Source organism: Tachysurus vachellii, chromosome 16 (assembly GCF_030014155.1).
Source record: "Tachysurus vachellii isolate PV-2020 chromosome 16, HZAU_Pvac_v1, whole genome shotgun sequence".
Classification (NCBI taxonomy): Eukaryota; Metazoa; Chordata; class Actinopteri; order Siluriformes; family Bagridae; genus Tachysurus; species Tachysurus vachellii.
Window position 1 is genome coordinate 11,685,683 of NC_083475.1, and position 18,046 is coordinate 11,703,728.

An 18,046-nucleotide genomic window follows, 5' to 3' on the forward strand; every position below is an offset into this window, starting at 1 on the left:
CATGGGATTTGAACTTGCATCATCCACTAGCACCAACTTGCCCTTTTTATTTTTTATTTATACACCTTGTTTTCATGATGTACAATGGATTTGTTTTAGTCTTAAATCTGACTGGCCTGAAGGTGAGGAATAATGTTTTATAACAGCAGCTCTGACATTAATGCAGTTCAAATTTAATTTGTTTCGCACATTTATATTAAAGCCCTAGTTGTAATGTTTCTGTAATAACAGTCCAATGGGACTTATAGTTTAACCCCAATAATAAAAAAAACAGATTAAAACATATTATTTGACAAAGAAATCCATTATTAATATTGCGAGTTTATTTACCGTTTTAGGACAGAAGTCTCCTAGATGTCAGCCCTTTATATTGGTTAATAGGTTTTTTGCTATAGAAAAGTTGTTCAGGATAGAAGACTTTGTGCTTTCTGTTGTCTCAGTAATATGAAAAGCTGTGCTTTTATTTTATTAACTTCAAGAGAGAAGGAATGACAAACATACCAAAATATTAAGTGTAAGAAATGTATATGCGATGTTTAATGATAATTAGTAAATAGTACTAAACATTGCAGATTCAATTAGATAGAATTTAGATAAATTTTACCGGAATATAATTTTTTTTTTAAAGAAAAATATTAAATGTTTACATTTAAAATGTAAAACAGCATATAAAAATGCAAGAATATAGTGGTGTTTACACATGGTTTTTTTTCCTCATGTTAGTAAGATCTCTTTGCCCATTAAACTGTAGACATAAGTAATGTTCTTGTAAATATGCTGTTTATGAAGTCATTTTTCAGTACATCTGCAGTCTAGACAAATATCCTAGACAAAATACAGCTAATATATTTCACATTGCACAAGCAGGCAAGGAATCAAATAAATCTTAGTACCAATCAGTAAAAATAGAACATTAATCATTGTTAAGGAACATTAAAATAACTGTGTGCTGGAGTGTTTGAATAAATAGCCTACTTTGCACTAATCTCTGAGTAACTGCCTCTTTTCTCTTAATTCTCTTCTTTCTCTTCTGTACAGATTCCATTAAATAAAGAAGTTTCCACTCTCCTAAATGGATATGTTTCGCATGTCTTTATCATCTGACTTGAAACGTAACACACCACTGTAGCCATTGGACTGGATGTTTGACGACACAGCCACACAGATGACACTAGAACACTCGACAAGCTGCTTTCATTAGAGAAAGTTTGGTTTCTTAGCAGAAATCCTGTCTGCTAAAATGGACGGGGAGGAAGGCCTTTCTCAAAAGACCGATGACACGCATTTGGACAATAATTGTTCTGTGGAGAACGACAAGAGGAAAGAGGTAAAAAGCACCTGTTTGAAAATTGAGGGGCAAGACGGTTATGTTTTCAAATCATACAGCATGACCCCACACGAGAGTCCACTGGCAAAAAAGTCTTCACTCGATAACATATCTTCTCAGGTTGATGGACATTTAGAAGATGGTCAAGAGGAAGAAACCTGCTATAAGCAGGACTGCCCAACTTCTCCAGCCATTTCAGATGATACAACTCAGACTACTGAACTAGACAAAGACGATTCGGTCAACGACACGAGTGTGCATATTAAAGAGGAACCAACTGAAACGGGTGAAAGTTCTCAGGAGGACGATAAGTTATTCTTTGATGGGGCTGTAGGCCCCTTTGTCACTAGAAGTAATGATGATTATGATAACCTGCTGAGTGGCTACACAAGTACACTCTATGATGTTGCAATGGATGCAGTCACACAAAGCCTTCTGACGTCTATTAGAAACCCCCTAAATCCAAGAAAAAAATCCCCTGCATGGAACCATTTTTTCATATCTCCTCGCGATAGTACCAAAGCTATCTGTATGTATTGTATGAAAGAGTTCAGTCGGGGTAAAAATGAGAAAGACCTCAGCACTAGTTGTTTAATGAGGCATGTGCGAAGGGCTCACCCTACTGTACTTTTACAAGACAGTGACTCGCCAAATACTTCATCTAACTCTGCCTCATGTCTAATACCTCCTGTCAAATCACCAAATAACGATCTGGCAGCTAGCAGTAAATCCCACTTAGTCAGTCACCCCTCACCGTCCAACACAACAACAGAAGCCGCAGATGTAGCATCCAAAGAGGCGTCCCAAAAAGCCAAGCCAAAAGTGGAAAAGAGTGCCAAGGCTGACTCTGGTGCAGCCTCATCCCCTCATTCCATTAACAACCACACCGATGATGCCATGGACATCGGGTCTGACGGCTCAGGATCTACCCCCAAGAGTGCAAATTCTCGGAGACGATCGGCTGTGTGGAAACACTTTTATCTGTCTCCTGCTGATAGCTCGAAAGCAGTGTGTATTCACTGCATGAATGAGTTCAGTCGGGGTAAAAATGGAAAAGACCTAGGGACAAGTTGTCTAATTCGTCACATGTGGCGAGCCCACCGAGACATTGTCATAGAAGAAAACGGACAGGGTTCAACAATTCCCCCACCATATTCAACCCCACCAACGTTATTATCACACGTGCAGATGCAGGACCCTGTAGAGGTTAAAAAGGAACCCCAGTGTACCTCCTCATCCCCTGAAACCATGTCAGATGAAGTGCCCATGGACGACAGCATGAAATGTGAAAATATGGATTTAAAGGAGGAGTTACATGACACCTCATACCATTCTGGACAAGAGTCTTCACTGAACATGTCTTTTGGTCTTAAAAGTGAAAGTATACAGCTGTCATCATCTCCAGACGAATCTGCTGAAGTCTTGAGCCTAGCTCAAGAGCCAAGCTCGGTTTTCCAACAAAACAAAAAGATCATGAAAAGAGTGAAATCTGAAGTATGGCACCACTTCATTGTCTCCCCAGTTGACCAACTTAAAGCTTTGTGTCGGTACTGTCCATGCGTCATTAGCCGCGGCAAGCGTGGAGACTTCGGCACAAGCTGTTTGATGCGCCATCTGATGAGACGGCATCCCGATGTCCTCAAGAACCAAAAAAGCACAATTGACAAAGCGACCTTACCTCAGCAACTCCACAGCACCCTCGCCGATGAGGATGGGATGTCATCCAACGTGACCGACAACCCTGCTACCGAGAAAAAACAGCACACGCAAACCATTTTTAGCAAAAAGACTTCAAAGCTGTGGAATCATTTTTCTCTTTCTTCTGCAGACCCTACAAAGGTTGTCTGTTTGCACTGTAATCGCACAATAAGCAGGGGGAAAAAGACAACAAACCTGGGCACTAGTTGCTTGTTTAGGCACATGCAGAGGTTTCATGGGCATGTGCTTGAAAATAATAGTAATATCTCAGGTGATCCACCGTCTGCTGAAATTCAAGTAAAACAGAAGCTGTTGGACACATCTACTTATGTGGAGAGTAGTGAGAAATTTGATGAGTGTCACCCAGTTGCCAAAAAAATCACCAAACTCATTGCTGAAATGCTTGCACTGGATCTGCAGCCATCGACTGTGGTGGAAAACATTGGTCTGAACCGATTACTGGAATACCTCCAACCACAGTATTCTCTTCCTTCTTCATCATACTTCACCAGCACTGCCATACCAGAAATGTACGAAAGTGTAAAAAAGGTTGTCCTGACTCACCTCAAAGAGGCCGAGAGTGGAATCATTCATTTCACAACCAGCATTTGGGTAAGCAGCCAAACACGGGAATACTTGACTCTCACAGCCCACTGGGTGACATTTGAGTCGCGTGTCAGACCTCAGGGGCAAGATTTCCACTGCTCAGCTCTGCTCGGTGTCTCCCCTATTGACTGTGATTATAACATGCTTAGCATACAGAAGCAACTTGAGTACCTTTGGGACACCTGGATTGTCTCCTCAGGCCTGAAGCTTGGATTCACTGTCACTGATAATCAAGCCATTCTAAATGTCCTGGAGGACAACGCTCACACCCTCATGAACTGTTTCGGTCATAACATAGATCTCATTGTTAATGAAGCCATAAAGAGCCAGAGGATGGTACAGAGCTTGTTAAGCATTGCACGGAAGATCTGTGAAAGAGTACATCGTTCAGCAAAGGCAAAGGAGAAGCTGTCAGAACTTCAAAAAGCCTATAACCTGCCTGAACATCACCTGATCCAGGACATTCCGTCCAAGTGGAAGACCTCATATTTTATGCTTGAAAGGTTAGTCGAGCAAAAGAAAGCCATTGACGAAATGTCTTTAGAGTGCAATTTCAGGGAACTTATAAGCTGTGACCAGTGGGAGGTGATGCAATCAGTTTGCAACGCTCTGAAACCCTTTGAGGTGGCCTGCAGGGAAATGAGCAACCGAACGGCCACACTTGGCCAGGTCATACCCCTCATTCACATTCTCAACCGCAAGATAGACATGCTTTTCGACGAGACTATGGGTATTGATAACATGCTTAAATCTCTGAAAGAGGCCATGGTGACCAGGATGTCTCCCACCCTTCACGATCCACGTTATACATGGGCTACCATGCTGGACCCTAGGTACAAGACCTCCCTGTTCACTGAGGAGGAGGCAGAGAAGTGTAAGCAGGAGCTCATAAGAGAGGTTCAGAGGGTATCTGTGTCTCCATCTGCAGAAACCAAACCTCCGTTGTCTAACGGGTGCAGTGAGGACCCAGCTCCATCTAACAGTTCAACCACAAACAAGGACAACCTATGGGCCCTGATGGATGACATAAGGCAAAAGATTAAGCAAGACGACAGGCCAAAATCATCGGAGCTTGTCGTTTTGGAGTATTTGGAGGAAGATATACTTGACCAGAGCTGTGATCCTTTGGACTATTGGAATCTCAAGTTGTTCTTATGGCCTGAGCTTGCCAAAGTAGCCGTACGTTACGTGGGTTGCCCACCCAGCATTGTACCAGCAGATACACTGTTCAGCACATCGAGCTTGAACTGCGCCCTGAATCAGTCTCGACCATTGTTAGAAAATCTTGAAAGACTCCTATTCTTAAAGGTTAACCTTCCTTTGATATATTTTCAGTACTAAGAAAAATGTTGTTTTTTTTTGTGTGTGCAAGAATTTCTTAGACCCCCATGAACCCTGTCCAAGGACCAAGTCACTTCTGAGATGGTCCTTTAAAACTTAAAATACTTTACACTGAGGTTTAGATTTGGTATATAGAAAATGTTAAGTTAAATTTGTATGCATACTACTGTTCAATGCTTGATAACTGGAGTTAGTCTTCTACCCGGTGAAAAGTGTTTTCAGGGAGCGAGTGTGGGAGGGAGAGATACTTAGATTTAGGGGTTGGGGGGTGTGTGTGTGTGTGTTGCTGTAAAAAAAAAAAAAAAAGTTTTATGGCCAGAATTTTCTTTCCTTCTCTCTCCTTGTGCCTTATATGAACTACTTCAGGTCAAAATGCTGTATATATTATTTGATGTGCAACAATGTTTTGTCTTCTGACTTTAATGATTATGTAAAATGCAAACAGATGCTGAATACTGTTTTATATATAAGAATACATGACCCAAAAAGAAATGCTGTGACTGAAAACTGTTTAAATGTCTTTAATTTAATTATTTCTTTGTGATATTATGGTTTACGGTACTGTCCATTAGAATTAGTACTTTTTTTTTTTTTTTTAACTTGAAAAACAATAGCATTATGTAAAATGGTGGTGTCATTTCAGGGTGAGCAATCTGTTTAAAAATTTATTTCTCAGGCACAATTCTTTATTTTTTTTCCTGGGGTATTAAATTATGGATCACTGTCAAGATGATGTACATTTTATAAAATCATTTCCAAAAAAATTTGCTAAATAGTCAAGACTAAAACCATGCAATTTTGGTGGTTATTTGTTAATAAAATGTTTACCCTTTTTCCTTGTTTGTTTGTTTTTTCCTCCCCTCCACCCACGTAAAGTTTTTTTTTTTTTTCCCCCCCACCAGCACTTCTTAAACATTAATCTGATTTCAGGGTAATGAAACAAATGCAACCCTTTTCTATTCTCACACAGGAAACTTTATGTACCAGTAACAGTTTGTTTTCACTCTTGGAAAGGGAAGTGGTGAGCGGATGACCAAGCTGTTACACAACCCAGGTGGCTCTTGGTAAGCAATTCAACAGCAGGCCCCATACAAACCAGTTTTTCTTGAGAGTCGAGAATAGGTGCAGTGTGGCATCACTGTCTTGGAGTAAACACCATGCTCACTTAACTCCAACCGTTGAACAACTGTAGGATGTGCTTTATTTAAAAAAAAATAAAGTTTACCATATTTGGACATTTTATATGTAAACATTGTGAGATTAACAACAGTAATCGTCACTATAGGTTGTAAACAAATCAATCACCACATGTTCCTTGTAGCAGCCATGAAATCTCACACGGTTGAACCTCCCACCCCCCACCCCCCAACACACACACTTCAAACAAACTTTATCTAAAATACAATTTTTTGCTGAAAATTTGGTTAAACTGCAAAACATTCAAGTTTTTAATTCACATTAATGTTCTCAAGACCTTTTTCTTTCGAGTGTTTTACATTTCCGTTTGAGATGCTGAAAATCGAGTTCGAGCAATAGACAAAGATTCAGATTGGAGGAAGGGGGTAGAGCTTTCAGAGGGAGCCAGTTAAGATCAGAGCTTCACAGTGCTGCCATGTTTTATTGGGAGAAGAAAAAGATCTTTTAGGTGATAACTCGTACAAACGTACTCCAGGTCTGCATCAGTTAAGCCGTGTGTGTGTCAAGCTCTCGAGAAGCACAAGCTTATTGGTTAGTTGAACGCTGAGTGGAGGAAACCGAGAAGCGTTAACGATCAAGCGTTCATAACCCTGGATGTAGATGAGGGGTCTGTGTGAACTACTTAGTAGTGATACAAGCGTTGTGTTTGCCTCCATCAAGACATGTGAGTACGTCTTTATGAGTGGGTCTGTAGGCATCACATCTTCTCTCTTGTCATACCTTTAATAATAATTAAAAAAAAAAAAAAAAAAGCTGTCTGCTTCAACAACATACATGATACATAATAGCAACGGGGTGTGTTTTTTTTTTCTTCTTTACTCACCTCCACTTATTATTTAGCTCCAAGAAGCGTGAGACACCGGTCTGCGCAGCAAAGACATCTATGTGCAAGTTCACTTCTTCACCAGAAAGAATGGAGACATGTTATTAGATTACATATCATGTATGCTCCGTTCTTGGCAATTTCTATTGTTTTTGTCGAATAAACATACCTGAATTAGCAGGCACTAAAGTGTGCAGCTCCTGCATGGCTTTGCCTCCTGGGTAGTTGTGATGTGAAACATATAACGAAATGCTTGAATAAATGCCATTGGCCACCAAATGTCCGATTACAGCAACAGATCCAATTTTATACAGCCATGACTTTTGATAGTTGTTTAAACTGAAAAAAAAAGAGAGAAAAAAAAACTTTCCTGAATGATATTTTATAAATGAATTTTAGATTACACTCAGCTCATTAACTAGTTGAGTAAAAGTACATGAAAATGTATCATTCGTCCTACTGAGGTGCAGCAAACAGTCAGACATGAGGTCACTTACATTAAGGAACATCCACGAGCCGCCACTACATTAAAGATAGGGAACGTGTATATAATGAAGCGGAGTTCCTTGTGTGGCAGGAAGGAGTACAACAGGATGAAGCCTACGACCGGAATGAGCAGCGTGCGCATCCTCCTGTCCAAAAGACCCAACGGAACAAAGACGGTGGTGGCACCAAGGGCCCGAGGAACAGCCGAATAGAAGTACCAGAGAAACGGAGAGGTTTATTGAGAAGATGTGGTCAAGGAAATACAGGAGCAATGCAGCAGGGTTGTCAGTGACTATCTGATGACAAAACTACCTATAGGCTTTGGCACAACCTTCATACATGGATTTCTGAGTTTGCAGGATTTGACAATATGCAGTATTGTCAAATGCAGTATAGATACAAAACAGAGATAAACAACATGCAACCATTTTTGCACCCCTTCAAGCCCCGAAGGGGCGTAGACACCTATTGTTATCGTTAGTTTTCTTATTATTCTTCCTCTTCCGCCATTGAAGTCAATGGCAGCCCATAGAACCTTACGTAGGAAAGTTATCAAATTTGGCACACATGTAGAGGCCAGTCTTAGAAGTTACTATAGCAACTTTGGTGTGTCTGGCTCAAACCCTCTAGCACCACCAACAGTCCAAAAACCCAATTTTGTGCTGACTCGTAAGGCCTAGAGGCAAAATTCTTGCAACAGCAGAATGGTCTTTATTGCCAAGTATATTTTCACATATGAGGAACACACACTTACACACACATTTACACACACACACTCACTCACTCACTCGCACACTTACATACACACACACACAGACACAGACACACTCACACTTTATTGCCAAGTATGTTTTCACATACGAGGAACACACACATTTACACACACACACACACACACACACACACATTTATATAGGTACAATGGGCATCTGTCTGTCTCTCTCTCTGTCTGTCTGTCTCTCTCGCTCTGTCTGTTCATGGTAAACATTTGAACACACAGCGCCTGAGCTGTCACTTTATTTTCTCCTTGTGGTGAGCGCTCTTCAGTGCGTCCTCTACTCTCATCAGTCTTCCTGTAAATCCACAGCGTCACAGAGCTCTGTTTCTGCTTTCAGGGGAAATTGTGAGGCTTGGTGCAAATGACCAGCACCACAGTGACACACCTCACACAAACACACCCCTCACTCACACACACACACCTCACACACACACACACCTCACACACACACACACCTCACACACACACCTCACACACACACACCTCACACACACACACCTCACACACACACACCTCACACACACACACCTCACACACACACACACACACACCTCACACACACACCCCTTGTTGTGGCTCAGGCTGAGTCCGACGATCCCAAAAATAATCATAGTCAAACCTACTTCCTGTCCGCCACTTTGATTTTAAAAACAGCCATTTTCGCTTATAACTTCTGCAAACTTGAGTCTAAAATCATGAAGGAGGTGTTAGACTCCTTGAGGCATGCTGAGTCAAACGATACCAAACGGTTTTCGGACAGCCATTTTGAATTTTCAAGTTAAGTTCAGTATTTTACTAATGCAATGCCATATCGCTACGAAACTTGGTATGGTTCATCAGCGACATGTTCTGAGCGCATCTGATCGGCTTGACCCCGGTATCGCTGCTTGCAACTATATTTTATTATTTTTTAACATCAAGTTTGGATATACGGTGGAAAAAAATAATTTAACCTGTAGGCAGTTAATATTTGGGAAATGTGGCATGCATCGTCTTTAATATAATTCAGTTTAACAAGAGGCATATGTATGCTGAGATACATGTCGATTGTTAAAGACTAAACCAGAGGTCACTTTACCAAGTAAAAAAAGAAGCTCCTAAAACGACATGAGGAAGAAAGCAGTAAGAGGAACCAAACTCAAAAGGGAAGCCATACTCTTCTTGGTGGCAACAGATAGTGTGATTATAAAATCATGACCATTTCCCAACTGTACACTGCAAATTTTTTAAGCAAAAGGATATTCCCCAATTGGAGCTTCTGTTCAAAATTGTGTTGTACCAGAGGACCTGGCCTTCAGGCCAAAGCAGCTTCCTCCAGAACACAGAATCAACAGTAATAGTGAAACCTACAACAACAACAACAACAACAAGGTTTACTTGAAATCTCCACATAACACAACAAGAAAAACCCACACATTCATATCAACACTTACCTAGTGACAAAATGCCAGCTGGTACAGCATAATAAAGCAACGTTTTTATACGGAGCTTCTTGGATAGAAGTGACAGCAACATGAGTCCAAGCAGGAGGCACAGCTCTGAACGGAACACGATGATGACAAAAGCAGAGGCCGTGATGAACGGGCCGTGCCGCTGAGCCATCCAGAATGTGAAGGCCAGCAAAACTATAAAATAAAAAAAGTTGAAAATCTAGAAAACTAGATTCATGTACAACTTCATAAATCATTTGTATATCTAACAACACACCACTAAACATGTAATTTCTTCCACACAAACAGTAATTACTCATTACATACATATTTCCTTGATCATACATACATACGGTTAAAACACACACCTATAGGCAGTGCGAACACGTTCGGCAGAGTCCTTGTGCTGTAAAACATCAGGTGAAACTGTGAAGTGCACATTAGGCAGAAGATGTAAGAGACCTGAGATCCAAACTGTCTCTGCACCTGTTTTTGCATGTGCCATAGAGTCAGACAGACGCACATCCCCAGAACACCACGCACTGTAAAGAACACAAGATCAAAACACATATCAGTCTGGAAAACATGACTAAAATGCACACAATGTTACAGAAATGATGCACATACCTATAATCTGCGTGTAAAACTTTGGTGCCTCAAAGAGGGAGAGTAAAGCAGCCATAGGTGTGCTGAGTGCTGAGATGAACAACGGCCCAATGAAGGTGCGAGGAACCACACCAGGGAATTCATGATGATCATACTGAAGAGAGCGAACACAGTGATGTGCTGAAACACAACTCTGAAAACTGATAGACTTCATACATATAGACTTAGTTGGTTGACTGAAAGTTACATGAAGGTTTGTGGAGGCCTAGTGGTTAAGGTGTTGGGTTACTGACCAGAAGGTCAAGGGTTTGAATCCCATGTTCAACATCAAACTCCTTAATAACTGAACTGTTCTGAGCACATCACACACATGCACATTAACTGTATAGACTGCACAGACCTACACCAAATACACACATTTCCAATATTTAGACATCAAACTGTTTACATGCTGTTTTGCACACTGTTTTTGCTCTTTGCACATGCTGTCTCACATTTCAGTTGATTGCTGTTTTGCACAATACCTCATGTAACTGCTGCTATAATACTGTGTTCATTCCAGTATTTTTGCACACATAATATTTTTTCAACATATAGTATTTACACTGATCGGTGCTGCTACTGGACAAAACTACTGCTACTGTCTTTTGTCCCTCCTGCACTGTCTTGCCCTGCACTGTCTTGCCCTGCACTGTCTTGCCCTGCACTGTCTTGCCCTGCACTGTCTTGCCCTGCACTGTCTTGCCCTGCACTGTTTGCACAGATGCACTTTATGTATCTAGGACTATTTACTAAGTCCTTATAGCTCTTTGTTTTATGTAGCACCATGATCTTGGAGAAACGTTGTGTCATTTCACTGTGTACTGTAACAGCTATTTATGATTAAAATGACAATAAAAGCTTCTTGACTTGACCAAGCTGCCACTGTTGGGCCCCTGATCAAGGCCCTTAACCCTCACTTGCTCAGTTGTATAAAAAGTCTTAACAAGTTTTAAATAACTTTAAATCACACAACTAGCATTTAAACTCCAGAACTTAATGAGATGAACTTTTAATGCAGAACCAACGCCATTATTTAACCAAATATTAACTAAAAAAAACTATAAATAACAGAATTATGTAATGCAATGTTCCAGTTTCTTACCTTCTCCAATTCAAATCTGTGATAAATTATGTCATGGATGGCTTGCAAGTTAAAACTCTCTTCAACCTTAGCAAAAGGACACGCGATCAAATGCACAAGCGTTACAAATATCAACCAGATCAACTGAAGAAGCTTGGGAACACTTCGTTTCCGTGCCATGCTGGAAAACCATGACGGTTCAACTGCGCATGCGCACGATAAATCGGTTGAGCCAGCTAATCAAGTACGTCATCAAACCGGAAGTAAAGGTTGAACCTTATCTACAATTTTTTCTTAGGTTTTTTAGATTAGTAATAAGTGATGATTTTTTTGTTCTAAGAAACTTTGATTGTTTAGAATTAAGTCGATTTCGGGAAGTATATAACCTGAATAAGATTTATATCAGAGACATGCCTAACATCCGGGTACTTTTGTGTGTTCATGGTATTTGTAGTTTTCTTGAATGTAGTGAATAAAATCTGAAAACTAAGGATCTAAAGCTACGATAGAGTGCCGTCTGTGTGAAATAATGACCAAAACACACAGGTTATTCTCTTTATAATGTGTATGTATGTGATATTTACATTTAATTTATCTTTGTATTATTATTATTATTATTTATTTGTTTGTCTGTCTTGTTATTTGTCTTGACCAATCGATATAGCCTGAAAACGGACCTATATTACTAAGCCCCATGGTGTAGATAAGACATTCTAATTAACGCTTTATATTACTGTACATTATTTATTATTATACAATTTTAACGTGGGACAAATCTTACGCCTCACACTCGGCGTGGCGGTATCCCATTGGCTCTGAGTTTGACTGTTGTGGACGTCATCCAATCAAAAGAAGCCACAGTTGTAGCAAGGGAACTAATACGGAAGTGGAAGGACGCTGGTAGCCGGCATGAGAGTTGTAAAGCTTTGCATAGGCATCAATATACAGAACAGTCTGTTAACGGGACCGTTTCCTGATGATGGAAGCTACTTGTTGACTCAAAGTTGATACTATTAAACGTTTTGTTGGCTTTTCTTCATTAGTAGAAACTTTTTTATCATGATTTTTGGAGTTTGGTAGTTAGGCAGCTTTTGTAAACATGCCACTGTCTGATACAATCAGTCTGCTCTTTTGTCTTATTTCCGTTTTATCATTTGTCAATGGCAACGCCAAGGATGCTGGGGCTGTGTGTTCCACCTGTAAACAAATAACTGATAATTTCAACAAGGTAGGTGTTATGTGCTATGGGTTCAAAGTGCAGGTGTCACTGAAATAATTAAAAATAAGTAGTAAATAATGCGATGGAATTTATGTTTTATTATTATTATTATTATTATTTTTAGGGATTTGAAAGAACTACCAAGAAAAACTTTGGTGGTGGAAATACAGCATGGGAAGAAAGGAAGCTGTCTAAGTATGAGACCAGGTGAGGTTGAAGTTCTGTACAGATTTGATACATGCACCTTTTAGATATTCAAGTTTGTGAAGGAGTTCACGCGTGTTTTGATGTTACGTATGTGTGTGTACGCATTGTTTTTATATACACTGTGTGTTGACGTTGTTGGGATGATTTTACGTGATGTTTTCAGTGAAATTCGGCTGGTGGAGATTCTCGAGGGCTTGTGTGAGAGCAGCAGCTTCGAGTGTAACCACATGGTAGAAGAATATGAGGAGCACTTTGAGACTTGGTGGTTCAAGAGGTTAGGAACTGATCTAATGTATAATATGCAGCTTGGTTTGTTTAATTCATGTTTCACAGTTTGCTTTGTGTTTCGTTGTAATTCTATGTCAATTAAAAAACAGGAAAACAAAGCACCCTGATCTACACAAATGGTTTTGTATCGAAACAATCAAAGTCTGCTGTCCTAAAGGAACATTTGGACCAGATTGTAACTGTAAGTCAGTACAATTGCTTCTGCTTTGTTTCAAAGCATACTTTTTGTTCATTTACATCTACTTGTGTTCATGTAGCCTGTGTAGGAGGATCTGACAGACCTTGCCATGGAAATGGTAAATGTGACGGTGATGGGACAAGGGGAGGAAGCGGCAAGTGCACATGTGACCTTGGATATGAAGGAGAGTTTTGCCTGGACTGTTCTGAGAGGTATTTCAGTGAGGAGAGGAATGACACCTTCTCCTTGTGCAAAGGTAAGCAGCACAGATAACATAAAGATCAGTGTAAAGTAATAACAGTAATATATCATGACCAGATAGAGGCTTGTAACAATAACAGAATTAAAGTATATTTGTATATTTAAATATGACGTGCACCACAGTCGATGCTGTAACTATAGCATGTGCTACATAGCAGTTTTTACTTGGAAGATGACTTAGCGTTCACATTCATGGATGACGGACAATCTTTTAGGTGGAAAACATAGATGAATCACAAAAAATGAATACAGCAATAAGTTAAATAACTGTGGTTTAAAATGCTGAGCCAAAATTAAGATGCTAACCAGACTGCCAAGCAATGGATAAGATACGATGGCATGATTCTCTTAGAGATTTCATAATGTTTCTATTCATTAATTTATGAACACATCTGTACTATTCCACTGAATATATGGCCAGCTAGTGAGCTACCACTTGTTAGTGTTGTCAGTTGCTAGCTAACACATAATGTAAAAGATGTATGCATAGCTACCTGCATAGTGAGGGTGAAACATCTGACTCTTTATCATGTTATGATTTATGATCTATTTTCAGTTAACTTATTAGGTTGAAAATTGGCAAACAAATGAAAAGAAATATTTAAAAGTGTTACATTTAAGCAAATTCAGTTGTCTTTTGTGAAAGTCAACAGGAAGTCTTTTTTTTCCCTTTTTCTGGTGGTTGCTTGGCTGAGAAACCTATTTCCTGCATACATAATCTACTCGTCTGGTGACAAGTCACTCCCAATTGTTTAAACAATCTGACCTAAAATAAAACCTGAATTAAGCTGATGAAGCTGCGACTGGCTTGTGATGGTGATTGTGTTTGCAGAGTGTCACTCATCTTGTTCAACCTGCACTGGAGCCACTAATAAGGACTGTAATGACTGCCGTGATGGCTGGAAAGAAGATGAGGAAGAAGCATGCATTGGTGAGAAACATTTCCTTGTTACACATATCCTCATGCTCTACAGACATCTGTTTTCTTCTTTTATTGTGTATTTATTTAAGTGCTTGCATTCCAGGCTATTGTTAGCTTAGACATGTAGCTTTAGAGGAGAATGTAGACCTAGACTTTATATGCATCCTAACATTCTCAGCTCTCAATCTTCTACATCATTTCAGACATTGACGAGTGCTCCAAAGAACCTCCTCCATGCAAAGACAAGGAATACTGCCTTAACACAGAAGGCTCATATTCCTGCAATGGTTAGTAAGCATAAACTTCCTCACTTCTTGTGATTATACACAAAGGGAATTATGGGTTGTTTATTTGTTGAGGATTACTTTGTGTAAAAAAAAATTAAAATCTTCAGTTTTTCATTTCACTGCAAGTTGCATACTGTATATACAATGAATATAAAAAATCTACACACCCCTGGTAAAATGTGCCAAACTGATCGACTTTTACCCATAAAAGGTTGACTGCTGTGATAAATTCTCAAGGTTCTTAGTTTAGCGGTTCTACCCTACAAACAGTTTATTATACTGTGTGTTTTTTGTTTTCGACTTTAATATATTGGCTGCAATTTCATATAAAAGTTAGAAAAGGCTATGAAGAGTTATTTTGGTTTAATTATTTGATGTGTAGGCTTTTTATATCTACTGTAACTTTGTGTGAGACAAACAAAATATTGAATCTTTATGCTACAGCCTTTAAGCAAGTTTCTTTACCCTGAACAAGCCATGGTTTAGGGCAGTGGTGGTTAGGGTTGGGAACCGAGAACCGGTTCTTATTCTGTTTTTTAACAGGAACCCGGAACCACGTGGAATTTTTAAGTTTCGGTTCCAAACACGGTTCCGATGCGATGACGGGCAAAGCGCTGGGAACTTTGACTTTAAATAGCCATGTCTTACCTCATGAATATTAATGGTTTACACTGTTTACAGTCACGCAACCAAATTAACGCAGCTTACCACAGAAATCAGTCAGTCGCGCTGCTGTGCTGAGGTACACTTTGTGTTAAACATGTCTAAAAAAAGTCTAAAGTTTGGATTCATTTCCAAAGCTACAACAAGTATTGTGCATTATTTTTCACATTTCTTTTATTATGGAATCAGAATCAGAACCGGGAATCGTAAGGCAGAACTGGAACCGGAATCAGAACTGGAAAATTTCTTTTGATACCCAACCATAGTGGTGGTTAGGTTGAAGCTAAAATTTTGCTCAAGTCACCTCCAAGTTGCTGCTGTTGGACCCTTGAGCAAGTTGCACCATTTTGCTGTATCATGGCTGACACTTTGCTCTGACCCCAACGTTTTTACAAGCTGTATATGTGATGAAAAGAATTTTACTGTGCTGTAATGTATATGTGACAAATGCTGCTGCTTCTTCTTCTGAAAGCTACACATTCCTGCTTTCACAGCTAGTTTTGAATGTGTGTAGTCTCACTGTGTTCCCCCGGGTCCTTTCTGTACCACAGTGTGTGACAGCAGATGCTCAGGCTGCAAAGGGCCAGGACCTGGGAACTGCGTGGCCTGTGCTGAAGGCTACAAGGACGAAGAGGGCACCTGCGCAGGTACACCTCCAGCTCTGACGTCATCTTTAACCATATCAGTGTTTGATTTGTGCTTTTTAGAGATTTGATAATGTTCATTGTTACCACTTTGCTCTTTCTGTCTTTCAGATGTGAACGAATGCGAGCTGCCCGACGCTGTGTGTACCGAGGAACACCAGGAGTGCGTCAACACTAACGGCAGCTACAAGTGTCGGTGCGCAGGAGGCTTTGAGGAGCATGAAGGAGTTTGTGTTCAGCAAGATCAACCAGGTATCTTTTATAATTAACCTTAAAAGATATAGCTATTTGTATAATGTGCATTTTCATCCATTTATTTTACATACAATAGAGTAAAATGAAATAAATATTTCTATAAATATTACAGTTTGTAAATATCCAGCAACTTCTAAATGAAAATTAATATAGAAATATGATAAGAAATTCTAATCCGACCAAATTTTTCCTATTTTGTGTCCTCAGAAGTCAGTCAGGAAGAACCTGTTGAGGACACTGAAGACACCAAGACAGAAAATATTTTAACAGAACACCAAGACCTGTGAGCTGTTGCTGCAGTTCTCGAGTCAGCCACCAGGCGGGGCAGTAATAGCTCTGAACTTATTTTGATTATTATTTTGACCACCACATGGTATTCACTGTACATACTTGAGAAACTGCACTTACGTACCGGCTAAAAATGGACAACTCATTATTCCGGTAGAAAACGTCAAACCTGAGCACCAATGCTCAAACGGCTGTTGTCTCATTTTTAAATAATCTGTTTATTCTTCCTTAATTTGTAAAGTAAAATAAAGTCACACCACCTCATCTCTTGTGTTCATTTTGTGTAGTATTTTCTTTGTCAGAGTGTTTGTCACTTTGGGACCTGACACATTGGAGAAGTTGCATATACTTTGTATGAGAGAATGAAAAATAATGTAGTACGGAATTAAAAAAGAAAAATGAAACCTATTAATGGAATGCTTTGGTGTTTTGGTTGAACTAGTTTTATTTTCGTTTCCTTGTTTCTTTTTTAAAACCTATTCTCAAAACTACTGGAGAAACATTTTCTGAGGAAAACCCTAAGGGCAGGTTTGAAACTGATGCTATAGATCATATTTTCCATGAATGAATTTTTTATTGACAGATGTCATAAAGATAAAATCAAATAAAAAACCCACTGTTTGGAGAGCTGAGAGTGCTGCTATGAGAGAATTCAATTATTTGCATAATTACTATTATGTAATAACTATATTACTATAATTACTATTATGTAATTATTTGGGTTGATTTATTAAGAGCAAAAAAAAAATTAAAGGTAAATATCTGAAATATATTGATTTCACTGATGACCTGTGCTTTGTATTCACAACTGTAGACATTAATTTGTAGATTTAAAATAATTTTCAGAGTATCAGTAACAGGTAGCTGATTTGCCGAGTAGTATGAATTATATTACAGCATTTTTACTGTAAGGTATAATTATTTCTGCAGTTACACAGTTGTTTCAGTTGCCAAAAATATACCTGAAATCAGATTGTGCCAATAATCCTAATACAATAATAGTGACTATTTTTAATTAGTCATTTTAGTTGACAAGAAATAATTAGTAATAATATTCCACAACAACTTGTTAAATGTCAAGTTAGACTATAAGGAAAAATAAAAGTAAATAACAATTTACTGGTTGTGAGCTTGCTGATAAGCATTACTGGCCTTGTTAATTTAATATTATCTAGCAGTGCTTAGCTTTACTTCCAGTTTAAATGAATGTTTAATCCAAAGTGGCTTACAAATGAGGAAACACAAGCAAAGCGATATACCAAGTAGAAAACTATAAAAGTAGTGCTACTATACATGCAGTGTTTCCCTATTCTCACCCTGTTTCAATAAATTAAATACAATGTTTTGTTGTTGTTGTTTTTATCAAAATGTAGGTTGAAAAAAAACGAAAAAAAACAAACTAGGAGTAGTTGCTGTCAA

At 39.1% G+C, this 18,046-nt stretch overlaps 3 protein-coding genes across 7 annotated transcripts in view; 2 read left to right on the top strand and 1 right to left on the bottom strand.

Annotated features, from left to right (window-relative positions):
* The window catches only part of zbed4 (zinc finger, BED-type containing 4), a 7,849-nt gene extending 2,045 nt beyond the window's left edge, over nucleotides 1–5,804 (top strand). For 2 of the 4 annotated variants that reach the window (XM_060889182.1, XM_060889184.1), the window contains exon 2: nucleotides 1,039–5,804. In XM_060889182.1, coding sequence (XP_060745165.1) covers nucleotides 1,241–4,972 — 3,732 coding nt within the window. In that variant the 5' untranslated portion in view covers nucleotides 1,039–1,240 and the 3' untranslated portion in view covers nucleotides 4,973–5,804. Of the gene's footprint in view, nucleotides 1–282; nucleotides 374–1,038 lie in introns of those variants that run through there. The other 2 variants (XM_060889185.1, XM_060889183.1) reach the window with 2 other exon arrangements.
* Nucleotides 5,805–6,144: 340 nt separating this feature from the next.
* Nucleotides 6,145–11,608, bottom strand: alg12 (ALG12 alpha-1,6-mannosyltransferase). Of its 2 annotated transcripts, none has more exons than XM_060889191.1 (9): nucleotides 11,437–11,608; nucleotides 10,314–10,446; nucleotides 10,055–10,228; nucleotides 9,690–9,881; nucleotides 9,498–9,602; nucleotides 7,490–7,712; nucleotides 7,162–7,331; nucleotides 6,993–7,065; nucleotides 6,145–6,889 (listed from the first exon to the last, which is right to left on the bottom strand). In XM_060889191.1, the coding sequence occupies exons 1-9, from the start codon at nucleotides 11,593–11,595 to the stop codon at nucleotides 6,652–6,654; spliced, it is 1,467 nt and encodes a 488-aa protein (XP_060745174.1). In that variant the 5' UTR covers nucleotides 11,596–11,608; the 3' UTR covers nucleotides 6,145–6,651. The 2 variants fall into 2 exon arrangements, with proteins under 2 accessions (XP_060745174.1, XP_060745173.1); XM_060889190.1 differs by having other exon boundaries at nucleotides 6,993–7,068.
* Nucleotides 11,609–12,289: 681 nt separating this feature from the next.
* creld2 (cysteine-rich with EGF-like domains 2) lies at nucleotides 12,290–17,035 on the top strand. Its single transcript, XM_060890024.1, has 10 exons — nucleotides 12,290–12,643; nucleotides 12,759–12,841; nucleotides 13,005–13,115; nucleotides 13,219–13,310; nucleotides 13,387–13,563; nucleotides 14,401–14,499; nucleotides 14,694–14,777; nucleotides 15,992–16,087; nucleotides 16,196–16,336; nucleotides 16,547–17,035. Exons 1-10 carry the CDS (start codon nucleotides 12,515–12,517, stop codon nucleotides 16,624–16,626), a joined length of 1,092 nt encoding a protein of 363 aa, XP_060746007.1. The 5' UTR covers nucleotides 12,290–12,514; the 3' UTR covers nucleotides 16,627–17,035.
* Nucleotides 17,036–18,046: the final 1,011 nt, after the last annotated feature.

Excerpts from the sequence above, each read along its gene's own strand:
- alg12 (XM_060889190.1), bottom strand. The coding sequence starts at position 11,595 with ATGGCACGGAAACGAAGTGTTCCCAAGCTTCTTCAGTTGATCTGGTTG. Across the intron at positions 10,229-10,313 it reads GTTTTACACGCAGATTATAG|TGCGTGGTGTTCTGGGGATG; the intron begins GTATGTGCATCA and ends TGTTCTTTACAG. Across the intron at positions 7,713-9,497 it reads CAGAAGCTCCAATTGGGGAA|CCTCTCCGTTTCTCTGGTAC; the intron begins TATCCTTTTGCT and ends CTTCTCAATAAA.
- creld2 (XM_060890024.1), top strand. The coding sequence starts at position 12,515 with ATGCCACTGTCTGATACAATCAGTCTGCTCTTTTGTCTTATTTCCGTT. Across the intron at positions 13,116-13,218 it reads GAGACTTGGTGGTTCAAGAG|GAAAACAAAGCACCCTGATC; the intron begins GTTAGGAACTGA and ends ATTAAAAAACAG. Across the intron at positions 16,088-16,195 it reads CGAAGAGGGCACCTGCGCAG|ATGTGAACGAATGCGAGCTG; the intron begins GTACACCTCCAG and ends TCTGTCTTTCAG.